Source organism: Centruroides vittatus, unplaced genomic scaffold (assembly GCF_030686945.1).
Source record: "Centruroides vittatus isolate TY-2023 unplaced genomic scaffold, ASM3068694v2 contig_3060, whole genome shotgun sequence".
Classification (NCBI taxonomy): domain Eukaryota; kingdom Metazoa; phylum Arthropoda; class Arachnida; order Scorpiones; family Buthidae; genus Centruroides; species Centruroides vittatus.
In genome coordinates, this window is record NW_027121964.1 from 1,196,256 (window position 1) to 1,215,578 (window position 19,323).

The 19,323-nt window shown below is 28.8% G+C and overlaps 1 protein-coding gene across 1 annotated transcript in view; it reads left to right on the forward strand.

Annotated features, from left to right (window-relative positions):
• The first annotated feature begins 413 nt into the window (after window positions 1-413).
• Window positions 414-19,323, forward strand: part of mei-9 (DNA repair endonuclease XPF mei-9) — a 38,174-nt gene continuing 19,264 nt past the window's right edge. Inside the window, exons 1-9 of the mRNA XM_067267568.1 lie at window positions 414-502; window positions 7,093-7,189; window positions 9,103-9,188; window positions 10,904-11,026; window positions 12,302-12,359; window positions 13,054-13,206; window positions 14,619-14,732; window positions 14,820-14,968; window positions 15,950-16,003. Of these exons, the coding sequence (XP_067123669.1) occupies window positions 429-502; window positions 7,093-7,189; window positions 9,103-9,188; window positions 10,904-11,026; window positions 12,302-12,359; window positions 13,054-13,206; window positions 14,619-14,732; window positions 14,820-14,968; window positions 15,950-16,003 (908 nt within the window). The 5' untranslated portion in view covers window positions 414-428. The remainder of the gene's footprint in view (window positions 503-7,092; window positions 7,190-9,102; window positions 9,189-10,903; window positions 11,027-12,301; window positions 12,360-13,053; window positions 13,207-14,618; window positions 14,733-14,819; window positions 14,969-15,949; window positions 16,004-19,323) is intronic.

Consider the following 19,323-nt stretch of genomic DNA (forward strand, 5'->3'; position numbering starts at 1 on the left):
CACATTTTAGAATAAATACTCATTAAAAGTTTGTTTTCCAGATAAAACTTTTTTAATGCAGTTGTTATTTGAAACAGACAAAATACTGTCAAAACAATAAGCCCCATTCTCTTTTTAGTTTAAATTCATACAGTGGAATGTTTAAAATGCTTGATCATTGTACGAGTTTGTGCTATTGATTATGCTATGCACAAATAATTTTAACAAGTATGTCTAGTTGAAATCCAACCAAATACTTTCATCAGAAACTTATATATGAACAAACGTTTATCAAATAGTATCGAGTTTGTGTTCTTTTTATATAGTTCTTTATCTTATTTTAAGTTTAGAGATAAGTTCAATGTTTACATGATTATAAAAACTTTTTAATGATTATTTTAATTTCGATTATTTTTATAGCTTTTCATCATATTTATTTTTGTGGAGCAATGAAACTGCTGGATTATGAAAATCAGATATTTCTTGAACTTATTGAAGAAGATGGACTTGTCATTATGGCCAAGTAAGTTTTCAAAATTTATCAAATAGTGCAGTTGTCTGTGAAATATATTAATTTTATTTCTTATTATTTTTATATTCAAATAAATCACCAAATAGATCAAATTATCAACGTCAATAGATAATATTTCAGTATTTTTTCAATCTAAATATGTAGTATTTTTCCTTTTGTATAAAAATAAGTTTGATTCTATAATGAATGAATAGGAGGAATATTATATTTTTTATAATCATCTAAGTGACTTACAACTGTCAAACAGATTTTTCAAATATTCAGTTTGAGTGTCATACAGGAAGTAAATAACAAATTGAAAATAAATATTAGTGATTATTGTAAAATATGTATGAAACTTTAAGCACTAACTTTTGGCTCTATAGAGGACTTATCACACATTATTGACATTGAGTAATCACACAAAAATAGGTAGACACAGATTATGACAATGGTATACATTTCGGACAGGTTGTCTGTCCCTCCTCAGCTGTATTTGTTACAATTTGGTGGATATACAGGCATCTACAAAAATACAAGTGGTTTTTCATTACAAACATTTGGGTTTTGGATAAAAATAGTACAAAATTACGTTTTTATACATATATAAAAGGAACATTCTATTTTGTTGCTGATGTGTGGATGACTTTATTTTCGGGATTTTCCACAGATGTTATATAATGTTTTCAGTACAAATAGCAACCAGAGATTAAAATTGTTGCTAATGAAATTAATTGTGAAGTAAATACTAGGGTTTCTCAAACAGGATCCTGGGATCCCAGCTGTATTTTTAACCTGGGAAATTCTTCTCATCCTGGGAAATCCCACAAATTTCTTATAAGTTCACTTTTTTCTTTTTTTGTGCTAAGGTTGAGGAAATTTAGCAAATAGAAAGTATAATTAACTCATAAACTGTCAGAAAACATTTGTATATATTAATTTCAAGCCTGCTTATTAGTTTTTTAAATTTTTGCTTGTTATGACATCTCATAGATTGTCAATAATCAATATGTATTTGTGCAGGACTCTAAAAATTCTTTACTTGTCAGAACCTGTAATATCTTGAATTATTGTGCTGATGCTATCTTAATTTTAACTATGCTCAGTAGCTTCAATAACTGCATTATGCCAGGTTATGCAAATTGGGCAAGGATAGAAACGAGATAAATATAACACTTACTAGAGCCTGTGACCGGTGTGAAAACAAACAAAATCAAATCAACAAACGTTTTCTGAACACCTTCCGTGTCCTTCCTCAGGTTAAAATGGCTGGATTCTTTTTTATAAGATCGTTCTGAACTTTTAAAACGAATTTAAACGATGACAGTTCGATTGTGTAATGTCCAGTGCGCATGCGCCATATCCGTCGTGTTCCCTACTGTTTTGAATCGTATTTCTCTTGCGTGTTTAGATATTCTTACGTTGCATTCTTTTTTAATCTTAGGGTCACATGACCCCATTCGTCATCTGACCTCAATTACCAAGCATCATCTTGTAATAATGCTTGCCAAGCAAGCAAAAGAGCCATCTCTTCACACGAATTAATGCATGTCGTTGCAGTTTGCGCTTTATGAATCTCTATCGCTTCTAGCCATTTGAGGTGGTCTATCCGGGGTGTTTTAATTATTAGTGTGGCTCCCACGAAGTCCACATTAATGCCCAGTTCAGAAGCATATAACACGAGTGACATGGTAGCTCTGTTATATCGTATATCAGCCTTGTGCTCTTTGATTCTGATTTCCATCGAACATTTCGTTGATTCTATATAGATCAGATCCCTATTAAACTTCTCATCTCTCATCAGGATTCGGTAGATGCCCGGCATTCTACTCGGGTCAGATGGATCCTTTCCATTACGTATCATACTGTAGATAGTCGGGCCTCTCCTATAAGCAATGATGACATTACATCGTTTGGCAATGGAAGCGTATATGGATTTCAAGGCCAGGTTATATGTGAGGGATATTCTCTCCACCTCCGTATATAGATAGAAATGAGTACGAAGTCTGCAAGTATGAAGTTTTTCTTCATAAACCTGATTAATAAAGCCAAATGAACTGCCAAATTATCAGGCTATAAGCTTGATGCTACTATTAAAGCAGCCGAAGTAGACAAATCAAGAATACTTGGGAGCAAAAGAAGTACTGCAACACAACTCAAAAATGAACTAGAAATCTTCAATGCTATGGGTGAAAAAAAACACATAACATCTATCTTCTATTAAATACACTAAACACGATTCCACCCACATTCATTGAATTGCAAAGGACATTTTCAGTAGCGGGACTTTTCATTATTAAAATAATAACCAGATTGAGTGATCAGAGTATTGACCATCTTTGGTTTTCAAAATCTTATAAAAATTTACAATAATATTTTGTATTATGTTTTATTTAAAAAACAAAAATTACCTTCTAAGTTCATTTTTTCTTTAAATTTCCAACTCAATTCAAAGGCTTTTTTTTTTTTTTGTAAGCAGTTTCCAACAAACTAATAAATTTTTTCTATTTGTGAAAATTTCTACATAATTCAAAGGTAATTTTTAATACAGGTACTACTCACTTTACGACCGAGTTCCATTCCAACGACTACATCGTTAAGCGAATTGGTCGATAAGCGAGGAGCTTGCGCCAGGAATATAGGATTGTTGTAAAATTATACAAATTATGCAACAAACTTCAAATTTATTCATAAAAAGACTATTATAGTACGCGCAACCCTATTATAGTACGCTTAGTGCACGTGTCACCATTCGCCACTGACCGACACTCAAGCTAAGAAAGGGGATTCCCCGAATTGCAGGTCAAAACTTGATTGGTTGTAAGTGTGAGTGGTCGTTAAGCAGATAGGTCGTAAAGTGAGGAGTACCTGTATATATTTTACACAGCATTATTAATATTCTGATTTTTGGAGGTTGCAGATCGTATTAAATTACTTTTAAAAATGAAAAATAATTATATCGTCCAGCGCCGGATTAAGCCTGTAGCGGGCCCTAGACAAAATTTAAATTGGGGTCTCATTTAAATAAGTTGCTCCTAAACAATGGGCTCTCGTGGCGCACATTACTTCTGACGCACGGGTGGCTGTTGACCTTTTTTTTTTTTTTTTTTCTTTTCTTAGATAATGGCTAGTCGAGCGGAGCTTAGTAGGAATTGTTAAATACAGCCTTTTCTGTCCTATCTAATTTCTTAAATAATTTTTAACTCATTTTAAAACAGAGAAATCTTCTGCACTGAAGCCGGGCCCCTCCGAATTCCAGGCCCTAGACATTTGTCTACTTTGCCTATTCGATAATCCGGCCCTGATATCGTCTGATTTTAAGATTTTTTATATTTTAAAAATAATTAAATATATCCTGGGATCCCAGGAAACAGTTCACTTTTTTCCTGAAATCCCGGGACAATCAAAAGACCGGAAAATGAGAAACCTTAGTAAATACTATGGTAAATGAATGTAATACAAAGGTATAAACAAGATTACAGTTAAAAAGTAAGAGCTATTTTAAGGAAGATTACATATGTTTTACTAGACAGTTAGCTTGTACAAACAATGTTTTCTACTACAGAAGTGATGCTACTATAGGGTGGTATCCGGTGTTGGTGATATAAGTATTACCTGCTGGCTATTAAGTTTTAGATGGGCCATGTTTCTTTATGCAGCCAGAGTGTTGCGAAAATGACGTCACAAGCAGCTATTGCTACACGTCGCATCATAGTTTAGAAATGCTTTCTGCTTGAGCGAAACGTGGACGCCGTAATCTATCCTTTAATTCCAGTTACAGCCAAAAGTAGTGCTTTAGTTAAAGAACTACAATATTTATATAAAGAGATATAAAGAATTGAGCATTTCTCTTTTCAAAAATGTGAACGAATTAAAGAGATAGGAGATGTATAATTATATTTAAAATATATTATTTCTTATTCTTTAGATAACTTTCAGAGTCATTTTATAAAATTTAATTCTTCTTAATCTTTACATAATATTTTTATCAACAGTCACTTCGACTTTTTCATTTTTACAGCATAATATCATATACACATAAGCATCCATTTTGCTTTACACATGTAGTGGACATAAGAGCTGCTTTATCTTTGCTGCAGCAACCTCTTGCAGCAAACATTTAGAAACAGTTCACTACATTGCAGTGCTGCATTTAGAAATGGATTTCAGAGTGTTTGCTGTAAAGTGCTTCTCGAACGCTGCATAAAGAAATGCGGCCATGTTTAAATAAGCATGCCAGATGGAATCTAGTTGTACTGTATCTCTATGTTTTTGTTTATTCTTATGTTATCATGGATTTTGATAATTTCTAAATGTTCATATAATTTGCATTTGGTAGCATTTCTTTCAGTTTTTAATATTTTTAATGAATCTTTACTAATATTGCAATTATGGAATACACAGTGTTTAGCGATAGCAGAGTTTTCAAATTTGTATTTTATAGCATTGATGTGTTCTTTAAATCATATTTTTAACTTTCTTTTTGTTTCACCAATATAAGTGTGGTAACAACTACATGAAATTTATAAACCAACATTGTTTTTCTCCGAAATGTTGATAATAGTATTACTGTTGCTTGATCTTTTTTGGATTGTGTTGGTTTTGGCTGGAACAATACATATATTAAATTGTTTGAATTATATTTTGGATCTTTTCAATTCAGAAACGTTTTTGACATGAAACCTTACAGGATTTGGTTGGTGAACTAATGTTTTGGGCTATGTCTGTTGTTCTATTATCTAATCTACCTAGCCATTTTAATAAGGTGGTTTTGGGGTAATTATTTAACGAAAGTAGTTTGATAATTCATTAATTTCAGAAGTTTGATCTAATATATATATAGTTTTATTTTTTATTTTATTGATAAACAAGTTGAATGTTCAATTTCAGTACTGTTGTAAATGAGTAGGCAATCATCCACGTAACGGTAAAAGCTTAAAATTTATGGGTTATTTACAATATTTTTGTCAATTTTCTTCATGCTTTCAGCTAGTTTTGGTCCTATGCAGCTACCCATGGGGATTCCTTCAGTTTGTTTATAGTAATTACCTTCCGACTCAAAACAATTATTAGATAAGATAAACACGATTATTTCAATTAACCATACAATTTCATACTAATTAACAAATTAATAACCGTGGAAAGATTTTTATTGCTTTGTAACTGTATCTTGATAATATTACATTGAAACTTGGTTTATAGCTGAAATAAGCTGAATTCAAATTTGATTTTAAATGGATGTTCTTAAAATAGTAAATAATAATGGATTATTTGTAAATTTATCTAAATAGAATATTTTTCAATTAATTTCACATGAAATAACATTACTATTTAAATTTCAATTAAAATCATATCATGTCAAGTGTTGTACTAATGTATTATCTACATTGGAACAATTTTTTTACCCTTTGCATGAAAATGCAGGAACACAAAAAACAATCAAACACTAAATTGTCAGAATTTTACTATATCAAATAGCAGATTGGGAGGCTGTGAACTTGGGAAGTGCAAATAGATATTCTTTTCTTTTTATTTTCATTGGAGATATTAGTCATTCTCTTACAAAAGCCAGTGAATATACATATTTATAAGCTATATCATACTCTACAAATGCTAGTCAATATCACTAGTCCAATATGTAAAAATTATATTTATTAGACAATTTGTAAAAAGCTGTTATTAGTTAATCACACACTCTGAACCAATTACGGCGTATAGATAACAAAAACAAACAAAAGTGAATGTTTTCGAACTCCTTCCGAGTTCTTCGTCGAGTTTTTTAACGATTCCTCGATAGTTTATCATTTTGGAATAAACACCGTAATTGGTTCAGAGTACATGATTAACTATATCCTGGTGTGGTGAGTGGTTGTTTGGTGTTATTAGTATTTTTATTAAAAATTATATAAAATCTTTTAATTTTGATGGTTTGTTTGGTTTTGTTAGTTACTATGATTACCACTAACATTATCTAATTGGTCAGAATGACTACCTCTAACATTCTATATCTATGCTGAAAGAAGTTCAGTTAAGTCTATGCTTGCACTTACTAATACATTTAATTTAATTTAATGTTGTTTTTGTTGATTTTTAGTTTCATTTTGAACTCTCAGATAATATTTATGCGAATGATTGATATGGTGGAACCCAGTGAAGTTGGACTAATGGGGGATGAGGGTTGTCTGAGTTTGCAAAAACGCGAGTTAGTTGGGTCTTTTTTTGTCATTGGGAATGAATATAATTAAATAATTAAAAATCAGTCTATTTACATAAGTTTTGTTATGACAAGTATATATAGTATATTTTATGCTTTCAGAATATGCTGCATACAAAATAGTATTGGAACAATTTACTGCATTGATGATTGCTCACTCAGAGTTAGTCAATATGTTATTTTGTCTTCTTCAGTGTCCTATGCAATTCATATCAGATGATGTGAGCATGATAATGTGCAACAACTTGTGCTCAGTTGAAGAGACCATAGATAAAAGAAGCTAATAACTTCATTTAATTTTTTCAAAATTCTTTGAGTTAACTTAAGCAAAGTTCAACTTAGCAAGGGTCTACTGTAATTTGATAAAAATTTTTCTTTTTATTTACAGGGGACTTGGAATTGAAAGATTGTTGTTAAGTCTAATAAAAGTTTACAATGATCCGGGTAATTTGATTTTAATTATTGGAACTTCACCACAAGAAGAGGCAAGTATATTTAATTTTATACAGATTTAAGAGTTATCTGTTTATGAGATTTCAATGCCAATTGAAGAAAAAGGAAAAGTAGTAAAAACAAAGGAGAACTTTGTTAAAAACTGAAAAGAAATTAAATAGGCTTTAATGGAGTCTAAACTAATACAAGAATAGCCTACAAGTACTTCCAAATTTATCAGTTATCTTCAGATAAACAAACAATCCAAAGGAACTATAGAGTGCTGTTACCGTAGTAACAGAATAAATTAAAAAATAACTATTTTACAGAGAAAATATAATTTATATTAAAGAGATAAAATACAATATGTAGAATTCAACATTTGGAAATAAATATAAGTAATCAAGTTGACTGGAGTATTTACAATAAATAACTAATCCACCTTCAATTTTTTGCTTATGTTTGGTGTTTCAAACAAGTACTTTCATTCCCTTTAAAGAATCATATTCAGGTTCAGAAATATTATAAATTACACAAGTGCATTTACACAATTGTTATCATATCAATCAATATCAATATGTCGATACAGTATTATCATTTGATAACTATTTTGCTTGAACCTAAAGATGATTTTTTTAAAAGGATTGGAAGTACTTGTTTGAAACACAGAACAAATGCTGGGAGATTAAAAATGGAATAGTCATTTATAATAAATATAATACTTAAAAATAAAAATAAAGAATATTTAAGATTGTAAAAAAAAAAATTTTTAGACAATCTATTTTCAAGTGGAAGACAAAGAATCCAAGGTTCTACAGTTTATGACAGTGCTATTTATATTTCTACTGCAGATTTAGATGGCTTCAGTCATAATAAAGTTGTTATGATTGACTAATTCTTCTAATTGGGCTGCAATTTGAAAAAATTGTATACCTATAAATTTCCACTGTCATCTGCGCGTCTGTCATTCCTTAATCTTGAGAATGGTGTTAGATAGATGAAAATTGGAATGAGATAAAGAAAGCTTAGGGGCAGGAGGCCTCAGTTAACTATGAACTTCTGGTTTGCATCAGAAGTTATTTCAATTAAAAACTTTTTCCCTAAATCGAGTTAGATAGATGACTGGCATGACTCTATTGTTAATGGGAAATGTATGATATACAGGGGAAAAACACTGCTAAAACAAGGCCTGTATTTAAATTAAATAAATTATAAAAATATGATTAAAAATTACAGCCCATCATTGTAACAATTTCATTTCTCTGTTTTTGTCCAGCTGATCGGTGTATTCTTGTTTACCATTTCACACACTAGAATTGTTATGAGCCTTTCCCTCTTTATCACATCACATCGTTACTTACATCAAATATCTGTGATAACTATATGTAAAATAATTTATCACATGCAGCAAGAAAATTTGCTTATTGTAATCACTTTGGGGTTTGTCTAAGCTGATGATGATAACATTAAGCAGAGATTACCTTAGCTTTTTTATAGCAATAGCCAATATATTCACCAAACAAATTTTTTATTCACCAGGTTACTTTTTTGCTTACTGTGACACCACTCCAATTGCCAGATGAATAAAATTTTTGCAAATTTGCAAATTTTGTGACAAGCAGTGTGACCCTTGAGCAAGTGGGATAAATAAATACGATTGCAGCTAATGGAAATTCTGTTTTTATTGACTGTGACATTAAAAGAACATGTTAAAACAATTAAAAGATATATAATTTGAAGTTATATTAATTATAATTATTATTAACTTACCATACATATTTTGGGACATGTTAATTCTGATTGAATTAACTGATTGATCATAATGTCTATGATTACAATAAGTAGATTCTGCTGTATATAGTTATTTAATTGATTAAAAATCAGATTAATAAATTTTGTAATGATGAATATTATAAAAGTTTTTTATGAAAGTATTTATTATAATAATAAATATTATTTTATGTAGAATTATTTTCTTGAACAATTGGGAACATTTATGGGATCAGAAGAGCTACCTAAAACAATTACTTCTGAATATGGTACAAATGAAAGGTTAGTTTTATGAAATTAACCATTATACACTTTAATTATTTTACTAATAAATACTTAAAATGAGATTATTAAAGCATACTTTTGTAAGTATTAACTTAATGGATATATTTGTAATATACTCTTTATTAGAAACTGTATAGCAATTGTGTTTTCTTTAATATACAATAGACATTAATGAAAATTTACATTATACATTTTACTGTATAACACAGAAAAATAATGAAAATAAACAAATGAGGTAGTGAATCTACTGTAATGAAATGTTAAGAATAAGCTTATAAGTTTACAAGGTTTGTGATAAAAATTACTGAATTGCATAACCATTATAGGACACAAACATAATACCACTAAAAAAAATAAAATCAGATGCTAAGAACAAAGCCACTTTCTATTCTTTAATTTTAAAGTGCGATTTTCAAAATTTTCCCAAATGTATTTCAAGTCGATATGTAATACTGAGATTATTTCTAATCCAATAACTTTCAGGTTTTTTTTTTTTTGTGACTCAGATGTAGTGTCTATGTTAAGTTATTTAAACCAAACAACAGCCTTAATTAATTGGAGTATTTTATGCTACAATAAATAATTAGAAATTAAGTAATTTGGTAATAGAGGTAGATGTTAGGTATCATCTCTTATCAAAATTAATAATTATAATAATTTAATATAATTTAGAACAGTCTAGAAGAAAAGAATTAGCCCCGAGTAGGAGTTGAATCTACTACCTCTGCTTACTGTGCAGTGCACTGCCCAGTTACAACAACCAGACCGCTGAGTGACTCTCTGCTTCCAGACACATTTAAACCTTTTATATTACCATTCACGGTTATTCATGGTGCCAACTGGGGATGACATCTACACCTGCGGCATAGGCTTTCCTCATCTATGGCATTCAGCCGGCTATTGCTTTACCTGGCATGGTATACATACATACATACATACATACATACATACATACATATATATATATAAAACCTAAAGCTCAATGTATTTATACATGTATACCATGTTAAGGAATGATTGGCAGAGTCCCAATCTGAAATTCATAGTTTTCAATAAAGGGCAACTTTGTCTGTCATGGTTTCTGTTTTACTTGGATTAGATGAGACTTTATTACATAATTAATGAGATCTACATTTAATCTCAAGTTAATTTTGAAGAAAATAACTTGAGATTATTTGTTTCAGATATTGCAATGGATGCTAAAGTGCATCATTTCTTATAGCAGGAATTCAAAAACAGGGAGTTTAGATACCAGAATATAGAAATATTTATATTTTCTTACAATATAGTGTGAATAAAGTACAATGATATGAAACAAAATTTACATCAAATTAGTGTATGAATTTTTGTTTTACTTTCGATCATCCAAATTATATGACATTGAAATGTTTTCTCATAAACTATTACTGACAATCTTGATATTCTCACTGATTTATATGGAAGTATAAAAGTCATGATACAAACTTATCTTTGACAAAATGTCACATTTACATGTATCTGTTATGATATGATCTTTATTAAAATCACTTATAATATTGTTGCATATTAGATAATTTGTTTTTATATTCCTACAGCTATTTGTTTTGTTGTAAAAAATGTTTATTATTAGTTTAATGGTATTATTATAGAAACATTTTAATTTTTGGATTTTATTATTATGGTAAATTTAATATTTATAATAATAAAAAATATAATTAATTGTATCTCATTAGACGTGAAGTTTATATGTCTGGAGGTGTATTTTTTGTTACATCTCGTATTCTTGTTGTGGATATGCTGATGGATCGAGTACCAATTGACCTCATTACTGGAATTATTGTGTACAAAGCCCATAAGTATGAAATTTTTATTTTATTTAAATGGTAATATTTCTAATTTATGACTTTGTTAAGGATGAATGGTGTACTTTTCATTGACACAAATGACATTATGGTCTAACTCAGCATTACAAATTTTTATTTCATATGTTTTTCTAGATTTGCTGTGGTAATCCAGAATGTCTGGTAATCCAACACCTCTAAAAAATAGCCAATAATCTAGAATAATAATACAATAATAGTACAGCATGCTATTATTTCATGAATCAGAATTTTTTGGACATGTGATGTGATGTGAATTTTTGGACTCCAGACAATAATGTTTTGTGTTTATTAACACTTTCACAGGGTTTTCAGTCAGTCTTAACACATTATAGTTATGCACTTTATCATCTTTAGACTATTTTGAATTAATAATATGCTTCTTGTCTCACTATTATTAATCAATTATCTAAGCACTATAAATGGCTCTTGCTATGACTTATCACACACTATTGAGAAATCACTTAGAGACTGATGAACATTAATTATTTATTTATTAATTATCTATTGCCCAAAATGCATATCATGATTACAAATAAATAATTAATATTCATCAGTCTCTAAGTGATTTCTCAATAGTGTGTGATAAGTCCTAGCAATAGCCATTTATAGTGCTCAAATAATTAATCTTTAGACTAATTAAAGAACATGCCTAAACAAATCAGAATTATGTAGCATGCCCTAGTACAAACTGTACAGCAATATCTACAGCATTTAGATTGCATATAACTTATTGAATTTTGCAAAAATACAAAAATGTTCCGTAATATTAAGTGCCAGATTAACAAATCTCTGTATTTTGTCAAATATATTTCTTTACTAAGGCATGTTTTTCATTTTTGATATTTTTTAGAGTAATTTAAAACTAGTCAATAGGCCTTTTCCTGTATTTTGAATGTTTACAGATGTTTATAATCTATTATCAAAAGCTTAAAATTAATTTCATGTTAAAATTATAGTGTTGAACATTGGAAGATATATCTGAGTTTCATATTTATAATTTTACTACATCATTTAAAATTTTCAAAATTCTCAGCAGTTGTTGATTGGATTAATTTAGCGAATATTTTTTGGCTAAAAATATTTATAATAAACAAAAACTGTTTTAATTGAATATTAAATATAACTTGAAATAAATAATTGCTTAGATTGTTTTATATTTTATAGAGTAATAGAAAATACTTTATCATATGTGATTAAAATATTTATTATATTCAGCTTGGTAACAATTTTTGTTGAATTTTTATACAGAATAATAGATTCATGTCAAGAAGCATTTATTCTTCGTTTATATAGAACAAAAAATAAGGTGAGAAAAACTTTAATTTTAAATGAACAATATTTATATATTATGTACAAAGTGATTAATCAGGCATTATTCATAATGCCTGATTAAAAAAGGCCCACTGCACGCCCAAAAAGGGCGTGCAGTGTTATAAATATTGATTAATTTATCAAATTGACCGGTCATTATGAATACTGCTATCACCTAGTTGGGCAAAGATGGTAATACTTTGAGGAGTGATCATCCAACATACAGATCCTGGGTACGATCAAATCTGGATGGGTCGATTTTTTGGATGTATTCCATCCTGATATGTTGGGTTCCATTCCTCACCACTGACCATCCCATTATGGGCCTGGCTGAACACATAATGGGCTTGCTAAAAGAGGCCCTCTTAATGCCCACAGAGTGAAAAGAATTAAAAAAAATATTGGCATTCCAGTCAATCCACACTTATATGTGGCAAGCTGGTCAACTCATGTAAATATCGTATACATGAAATTTGTTTCAGGAAGATATAAAAAAATTTCAGAAATTTATTTCATGTTTATTAAAAACAAAAATAATAACATTTATAAATATTCAGCCACACACATGTATTATATTTACATATTTTATTCTGTATTGAGTTTTAGTGATCTAGTATTTTTTTAAATTAATTAATGTAGTTATGCTAAAAACTAGTTATGGAGTTCTTTGATATTTTTCATTTCAACAGACAGGTTTTATTAAAGCATTGTCATCTAATCCATGTGCATTTACCAGAGGTTTTTGTCAGATACAGAGAGTTATGAGAAATTTATTTGTTCGAAAGCTTTATTTATGGCCAAGATTTCATGCTGTTGTATCAAGTACTTTTGAGAAATGCAAGGTATATAAATTTTAGTTATTTGTTATTTAATAGTAATAATTATGAGATATTTTGATGAACTTTAAAGAGACAGATGTATTCTGCATTTAAATACAGTAATTTAATTCATAAAAATAAATATTTAAAGAAAATGAATATTTATTTGAAACTCTCATATCATAAAACTGCATTTAAAATTTAACATCTGTTTTATACCGTATTTTAGAAAAAAATATGTAAATTAATTATTCAGTGTTAAACATTGGAAAAAAAGTTATTGTTTAATGATGCTTGCACATGTATTGTTGCAAAGTCATATAGCCTTTTTTTTTATAGAAAACTAATTGATTTTATAAAAATCATATATTACTGTTGTAACACAAAATGAAACCCAAATCCAGTCAAAAAGCATATTTATTCTCCAAGGGCTGCTATGAACACCATCTTCTACCTGGGGTTTACACAATCCCAGTCACAGATAACACATCTAAACAACAATTATAAATCAGCATCACTACATGTCCTTTAAGCTTATGATTGAAGGAACACTTCATTTCTATAAATTAATGCATGATGCCACTTCCTTATCCCTTTTAGCCATAGAACATCAGATTCAAGCATACTTACACAAAGTACAATTTCTACATCTGGCCAGAGCTATGTTCTTCAAACACCTCAAAATATTAGAAATATATAAAACTATCAGGCCTGGAGATCTTTATGTGAGGTCCAGTTTTAATTTCTACATCACCACAGCAACAACCAATTGAATGGCACTTCACCATCATTTAAAGATTGATGTTTAAAGTTATTTTCTATTTTCAAACACTATGCCATAACCTGATGACAATAGCTGATAGCTATTGGAAGCATTTGTTTTTGGGTAAATATTATGGTTTTTTTTAAAACTGAATTTGGATTTAATTTGATGTTGTTATTCATAATTTATCCAGTTTTTGTGGTGGTTTATTATATTACTGATGTATACTAATTCAAAGAACAATAGCTTTGAAAAATATTAAAAAATTATTAAAATATAATCGCAATAACTAAAAACATATGCACCATTTTTATATGTTCTTACTGTATTATTGAATAAATGAACAATATTTTAATAATTTAGTGTTGTAACTTTGTTCAACAATTTATTAAAGTTTTCTTTGTTTTAAATTATTACTTTTAGATTTTAAAACAATATCATTTAATTCATAAAATATAAAGAAAAAGAATATATTATATCATTAACATATGAAATTACAGTAAACATCAATGCATATAAGATAAACTGGATAAAAGTACTATAAATAACACCAATATCCTAATGAAAAAATGTTTCTTTCTCATTATGATCTTGTTTTTTGCTGGTTTATTGATGATATTGGTGTTTTCATATAAAATTATATTTATAAAATTTAAATTTGAATATTTTGTAGCCAGATGTTGATGAACTCCATATTACTATGACACCAGCTATGCAAAGTATTCAGTTGGCCTTATTAGATATAATGAACGTGTGTGTAAAGGAAATAAAAAAATTAAATAAAACAGTAAGCATTTTTTAAATCAATAGTAAGTTAACTTATTTCAAATTTTGTATAATTATTTGCGTTATTAAATATATAATTTTATTCCAGCTGGATACAGAAGAAGTAACAGTAGAAAATGCTATTTCAAAATCATTTGATAAAATTATCAAGTATCAACTAGATCCAATTTGGCACCAGTTAGGACCAAAAACACACAGATTAATATCAGATCTTAAAACTCTTCGCACCATTCTTATGTAAGTGATTGAAAGAAATTTACATATGAAAAATACTAAAAATAATTATATTTCAGTGTATCATTTAGTATTAAAGTACAGTATAACTGGAAAATCTTAAAGTGGTATTTATTTGTTTTATTTATAATTTTTAAAACAGAAGCACTCAAATATCTTAATTAATTTTTTCTCTATTTTCTTTAAAATGCATCTTTATATCTATGCAATTGTCTGATCTTCTTCCAGTATCCAGAAGATTAGTCAAAGTAGAGGTGGACTAATGGATTGTGCAACTGTTAGACTCAATTGAGAGCATACATATTGTAGAAATGCTCTAAATATAAAGACAAAGATTTAGATGAAAATATTGTCTATTTTAGATGCAGGATCATTACTGACGTGATAGCGATGGTTAGTGAGGAAAAAGAGTTTATATAGTATATTGTTAAATATAGACAATGTGGTTTTTAAACAAGTTCCTTATACAATTTTCATGACTATTTTTATCATTATAATTATTATTTCATTCATTCATTTTATTGCATTCTTCTGTTATATATTATTGGTACTGATAAGTCACTTCTGTCTTAGTAATACTGTTTGTAGCTATAATGTTCCAGGTCCAGTTTTCTGATTTGGTAATATATAATTTATTTGGTTTTCTAGACATTGCATTGCCTTGCAAATGGATTACTGTAGCATTGATTGGTCATGCTGTGAGTGTTTGATTTCACAGTCCCAATGTAGGGTTGAGATAATTTATATTTGTAGACCAAATTCCCTTCAAGATGTTGAGATAAAATTATTTGGGGTTTTTTAGCTCAGCTGTTAAAATAGTATCTAATTTTAACTTTAGAAAGGACCAGCAATTTGTTTATTTTTTGTATTACATAAAAATGAATAATAGTTTTATTTTATTTTAAAATAATTTATTACCAATTTATTTAATTATAAAAGATTTATTAATTATAATTTTATTATTATTATTATTATTATTATTAGGTATTTAACACAGTATGATTGTGTTACATTTTATAATCTTCTGAAGTCAATTAGGTAAGTCTATTTTTATGAATTAACTTTTTTTGAATAAATTTTTATCAATTTTATGAATATTTATATTTTATAATTTTTTGAAAACGACTCTGAGAATTCAATCATATACTGCTTTCTGCTCTGGAATTAAAATTGGTTCTTTGACAGAAACAAAATCATTCATTTCCATTACATTATAAGATGTTTTTCACAAGATTTCTTCAAACAATGGCTTGCAACGTTGTCTTCTCGACTGGGATATACCTGAATAATCTAACATTTTACCATTTGTTGATAAACAGATGTTTTCTATGTTAAACAAAGCTTTATTGAAAATGTTCAGAAAGAAACTGATTTCAATAGTGGAATTGCACTTTTTTACTTGAATAAAAATATCCTCATTGAGATGGTGAGTCAACAGAGAAAATTGTTAACAGAATACAAAAGATATATCTAGTTTTGCCAGCTGATTGAGTTTCAACTGCCAATGGTGATCTTGCAGCTAAGACATGCTTCTTGATATGTATTACATATATAATCATTAACAGGTTTTCAAGTTCTGGAAAGAAATTGGATTGTGTACAACATATAGCAGCATTTTGAGATAAAAACATTCAATATCTGATAGATGAACAGAGAAGACTCTACCAAGAGCCTTCACTGTTTATCTATCAAATATTGTCTACAAGACTGTCCATCTGATGAACAAACATCTGACTATCCTTCTAATTGTGTTCCTTGTTTTCTTAAACACTTTTGTGGAAGAATTCTATTTATATAATATTTCAGAACTTCAGAGTAGAGTCTGAGCAAATGGATCTTGCTGGTATATTTGAAAGAATACTGTTAAGAGTGTTGCTAATTCTTAGTGAAATCTGAAGTTTTTGTTTGCAATTCTTAGTGAAGTATATTTTTTGTCTTATTTTCTAAATAAACACTAAGATGCATAATTGTTGGTTTTGTTTCGTGAATTGGAAAAACAAAGATTTTCCATACTGTTTCATTGATACTGATATACCTCCAATTTGAAACTAGTGTATTTTGTTAAAGCATTTTATTCTCATATTGCATTTCAAATGCTGTTTGATCACTTCCCTTGTTAATATATTTGCACATATATTTGATTACTTTTATAGAATAACACAGTTCAACATTAGTGTCTGGAAAATTTTTGTAATCAAGAGAGGAGAGGACTATCCACATATTGTCAATCTCTACCTGATGTTAAGTATTTCTGAGTTGATCTTAAGGTTGGCTGCAAAGCCACTATTTTTAGGTTTCCTTTGTATAAAGTTATTGAAACTAACCGAGTTTGAATTTTTCCATAAAAATTATTTTGGATAATTCTTTGAGCATTAATCATCAATCATTATTGGGGTATCAGGTTGAGATCACTATGTGGATTTTGAATCATGTTTTTGAAGCCATCATAAAAATTAGGGTCTTTATCCCTGTTTGAAACTTTTACTGAAATGATCTTGTCAATATCTGTTTCAAGTATTTTTGTTTTCAACTAAATTAATGCAAGTGCTTGAGGAAGGCCTCTCTGTGGAGAACAAGCAGTTGTGTCTTCAAAAATGTGTGATTTGGAAATAAGTTTTATTATTGTGTTAAGTTTTTCTTGAATACTCGAGCAACCAAGTCATATCAATCTGTTGGTGACTGTCCTGGAAAAAGGTGTTTGTGGATCTCTTTCCGTAGTGTCTTGCACATGAAAGATGAAAATATCAGGTCATCTATAGTCTCTGCCACGAGTGAATGCATCTTTGGTATATTCATGCATATGCCTCAGACTTCCAGAAAATGTTGATGGCAAAATCATTATTCTTCAAGATCTTCTGGATTGGTTTCATTCTGCATAGTATCCTTCAGATGAATATAGTCATCAATATAGTTTTTTCCTGGTTGAATGTAGAGCATTCTCACTTTCAATCTTGGTAAACACATCTACAAGAAATTGATGGGAACAACTGGTAACATCTTAAACTGTAGTTGTTCCATTCTCTAGCCATTATTCTGTATGCATAGAAATCTATAATAGATACTTTCTTGTAAATGTTAGGATAAATCTGGTGTATGCCAAAGTGATAAAACATTTTATGAACTACAGTAGAACGTTGATTATCCGAATGTTGATCAACTGAAACGTCAATTAACCAAAAGCTTTCCAGTCGGACTGTGTCGGGACGTGTGTTGTGCTGAATCGAACGTTTTTGATACTAGATTAACTTTTAAAGTATAATTTTTTTTGTTTTATATTTATCAATATATTTATTTTGTTTGTACAAAATAAAGAAATAATTTATAATGATACAATAGCCACGATTATTATTATAAAATTTTCGTTAGGCTTAACACTGATGTAAATTCAACGCAGAGCGACACGCAATGGAGAAAAATTTCAATGTGGGATATACAAATATACTATATTAATAATGTATTTTTTTGTACATAATCGGTTATCCGAAAAATTGATTTTCCGAACAACCCCAGTCCCCAATTGATTCAGATAATCGGCATTCTAAAGTATAGTAGTTATTTAAATAGTTATAAAAATCTGAGATTTTCAAAATGGAAATCTGCTAAATTAATAAATATGCTAAATTTATACTGCTTTTAATACTAAATATTATATTAAATTTTGTATTAATAGCAAATATTGTAGTAAAACCTATATAAACCAGGATCACACAGTACTAAAATTTTTCTGTTTTGAACTTTAAACTATATTAGATAAAGTCATACAGTTATGTTCATTTTCATAGTAAAATCACATTTACATTAGTAAAAAAAATTATTAGATTTAATCCAAAGTGATTTCAAATCAAGATGGGAGTATTTGAATGCAAGAATTGAGAATTATTCAATTCTTTTTAGAAATTCTCATTGTTTCCAAGAATTTGTGCTAGGTATTCAAATGCTTCTCAACTGTAATCCTTATGAGCTCGTATGACTGCAAATAAGGCAGTACCAAAAATGGGTCATGTTATGCTATTGGAAATTCTAATCATATTACAGTAATACAGAGACCAAATTATTCCATGATCTATTTCTTTAGGAATTTTAATACTCTAATTAATTGTTAACTTCAGTCTCTATAATTGCCAACAATGTTAGTAAACTTGTTCTTTAATGCTTGGTACTAGTTAGTTAGTTGTTAACTATTCCATAATGGCAATTTGCAGTATTGTGTTATCTTATTTTCTTTGTTTTCAATGAATTACATTTGTTGCTTGTTCTTGAGAACTTTGTTCTTGGAAACTCATTATATCCTTGAAAGTTCTTGATTCTTATAAAGACAGTAGAGAGTCGTTAATCGGAATGCCGGTAATCGGAACGAT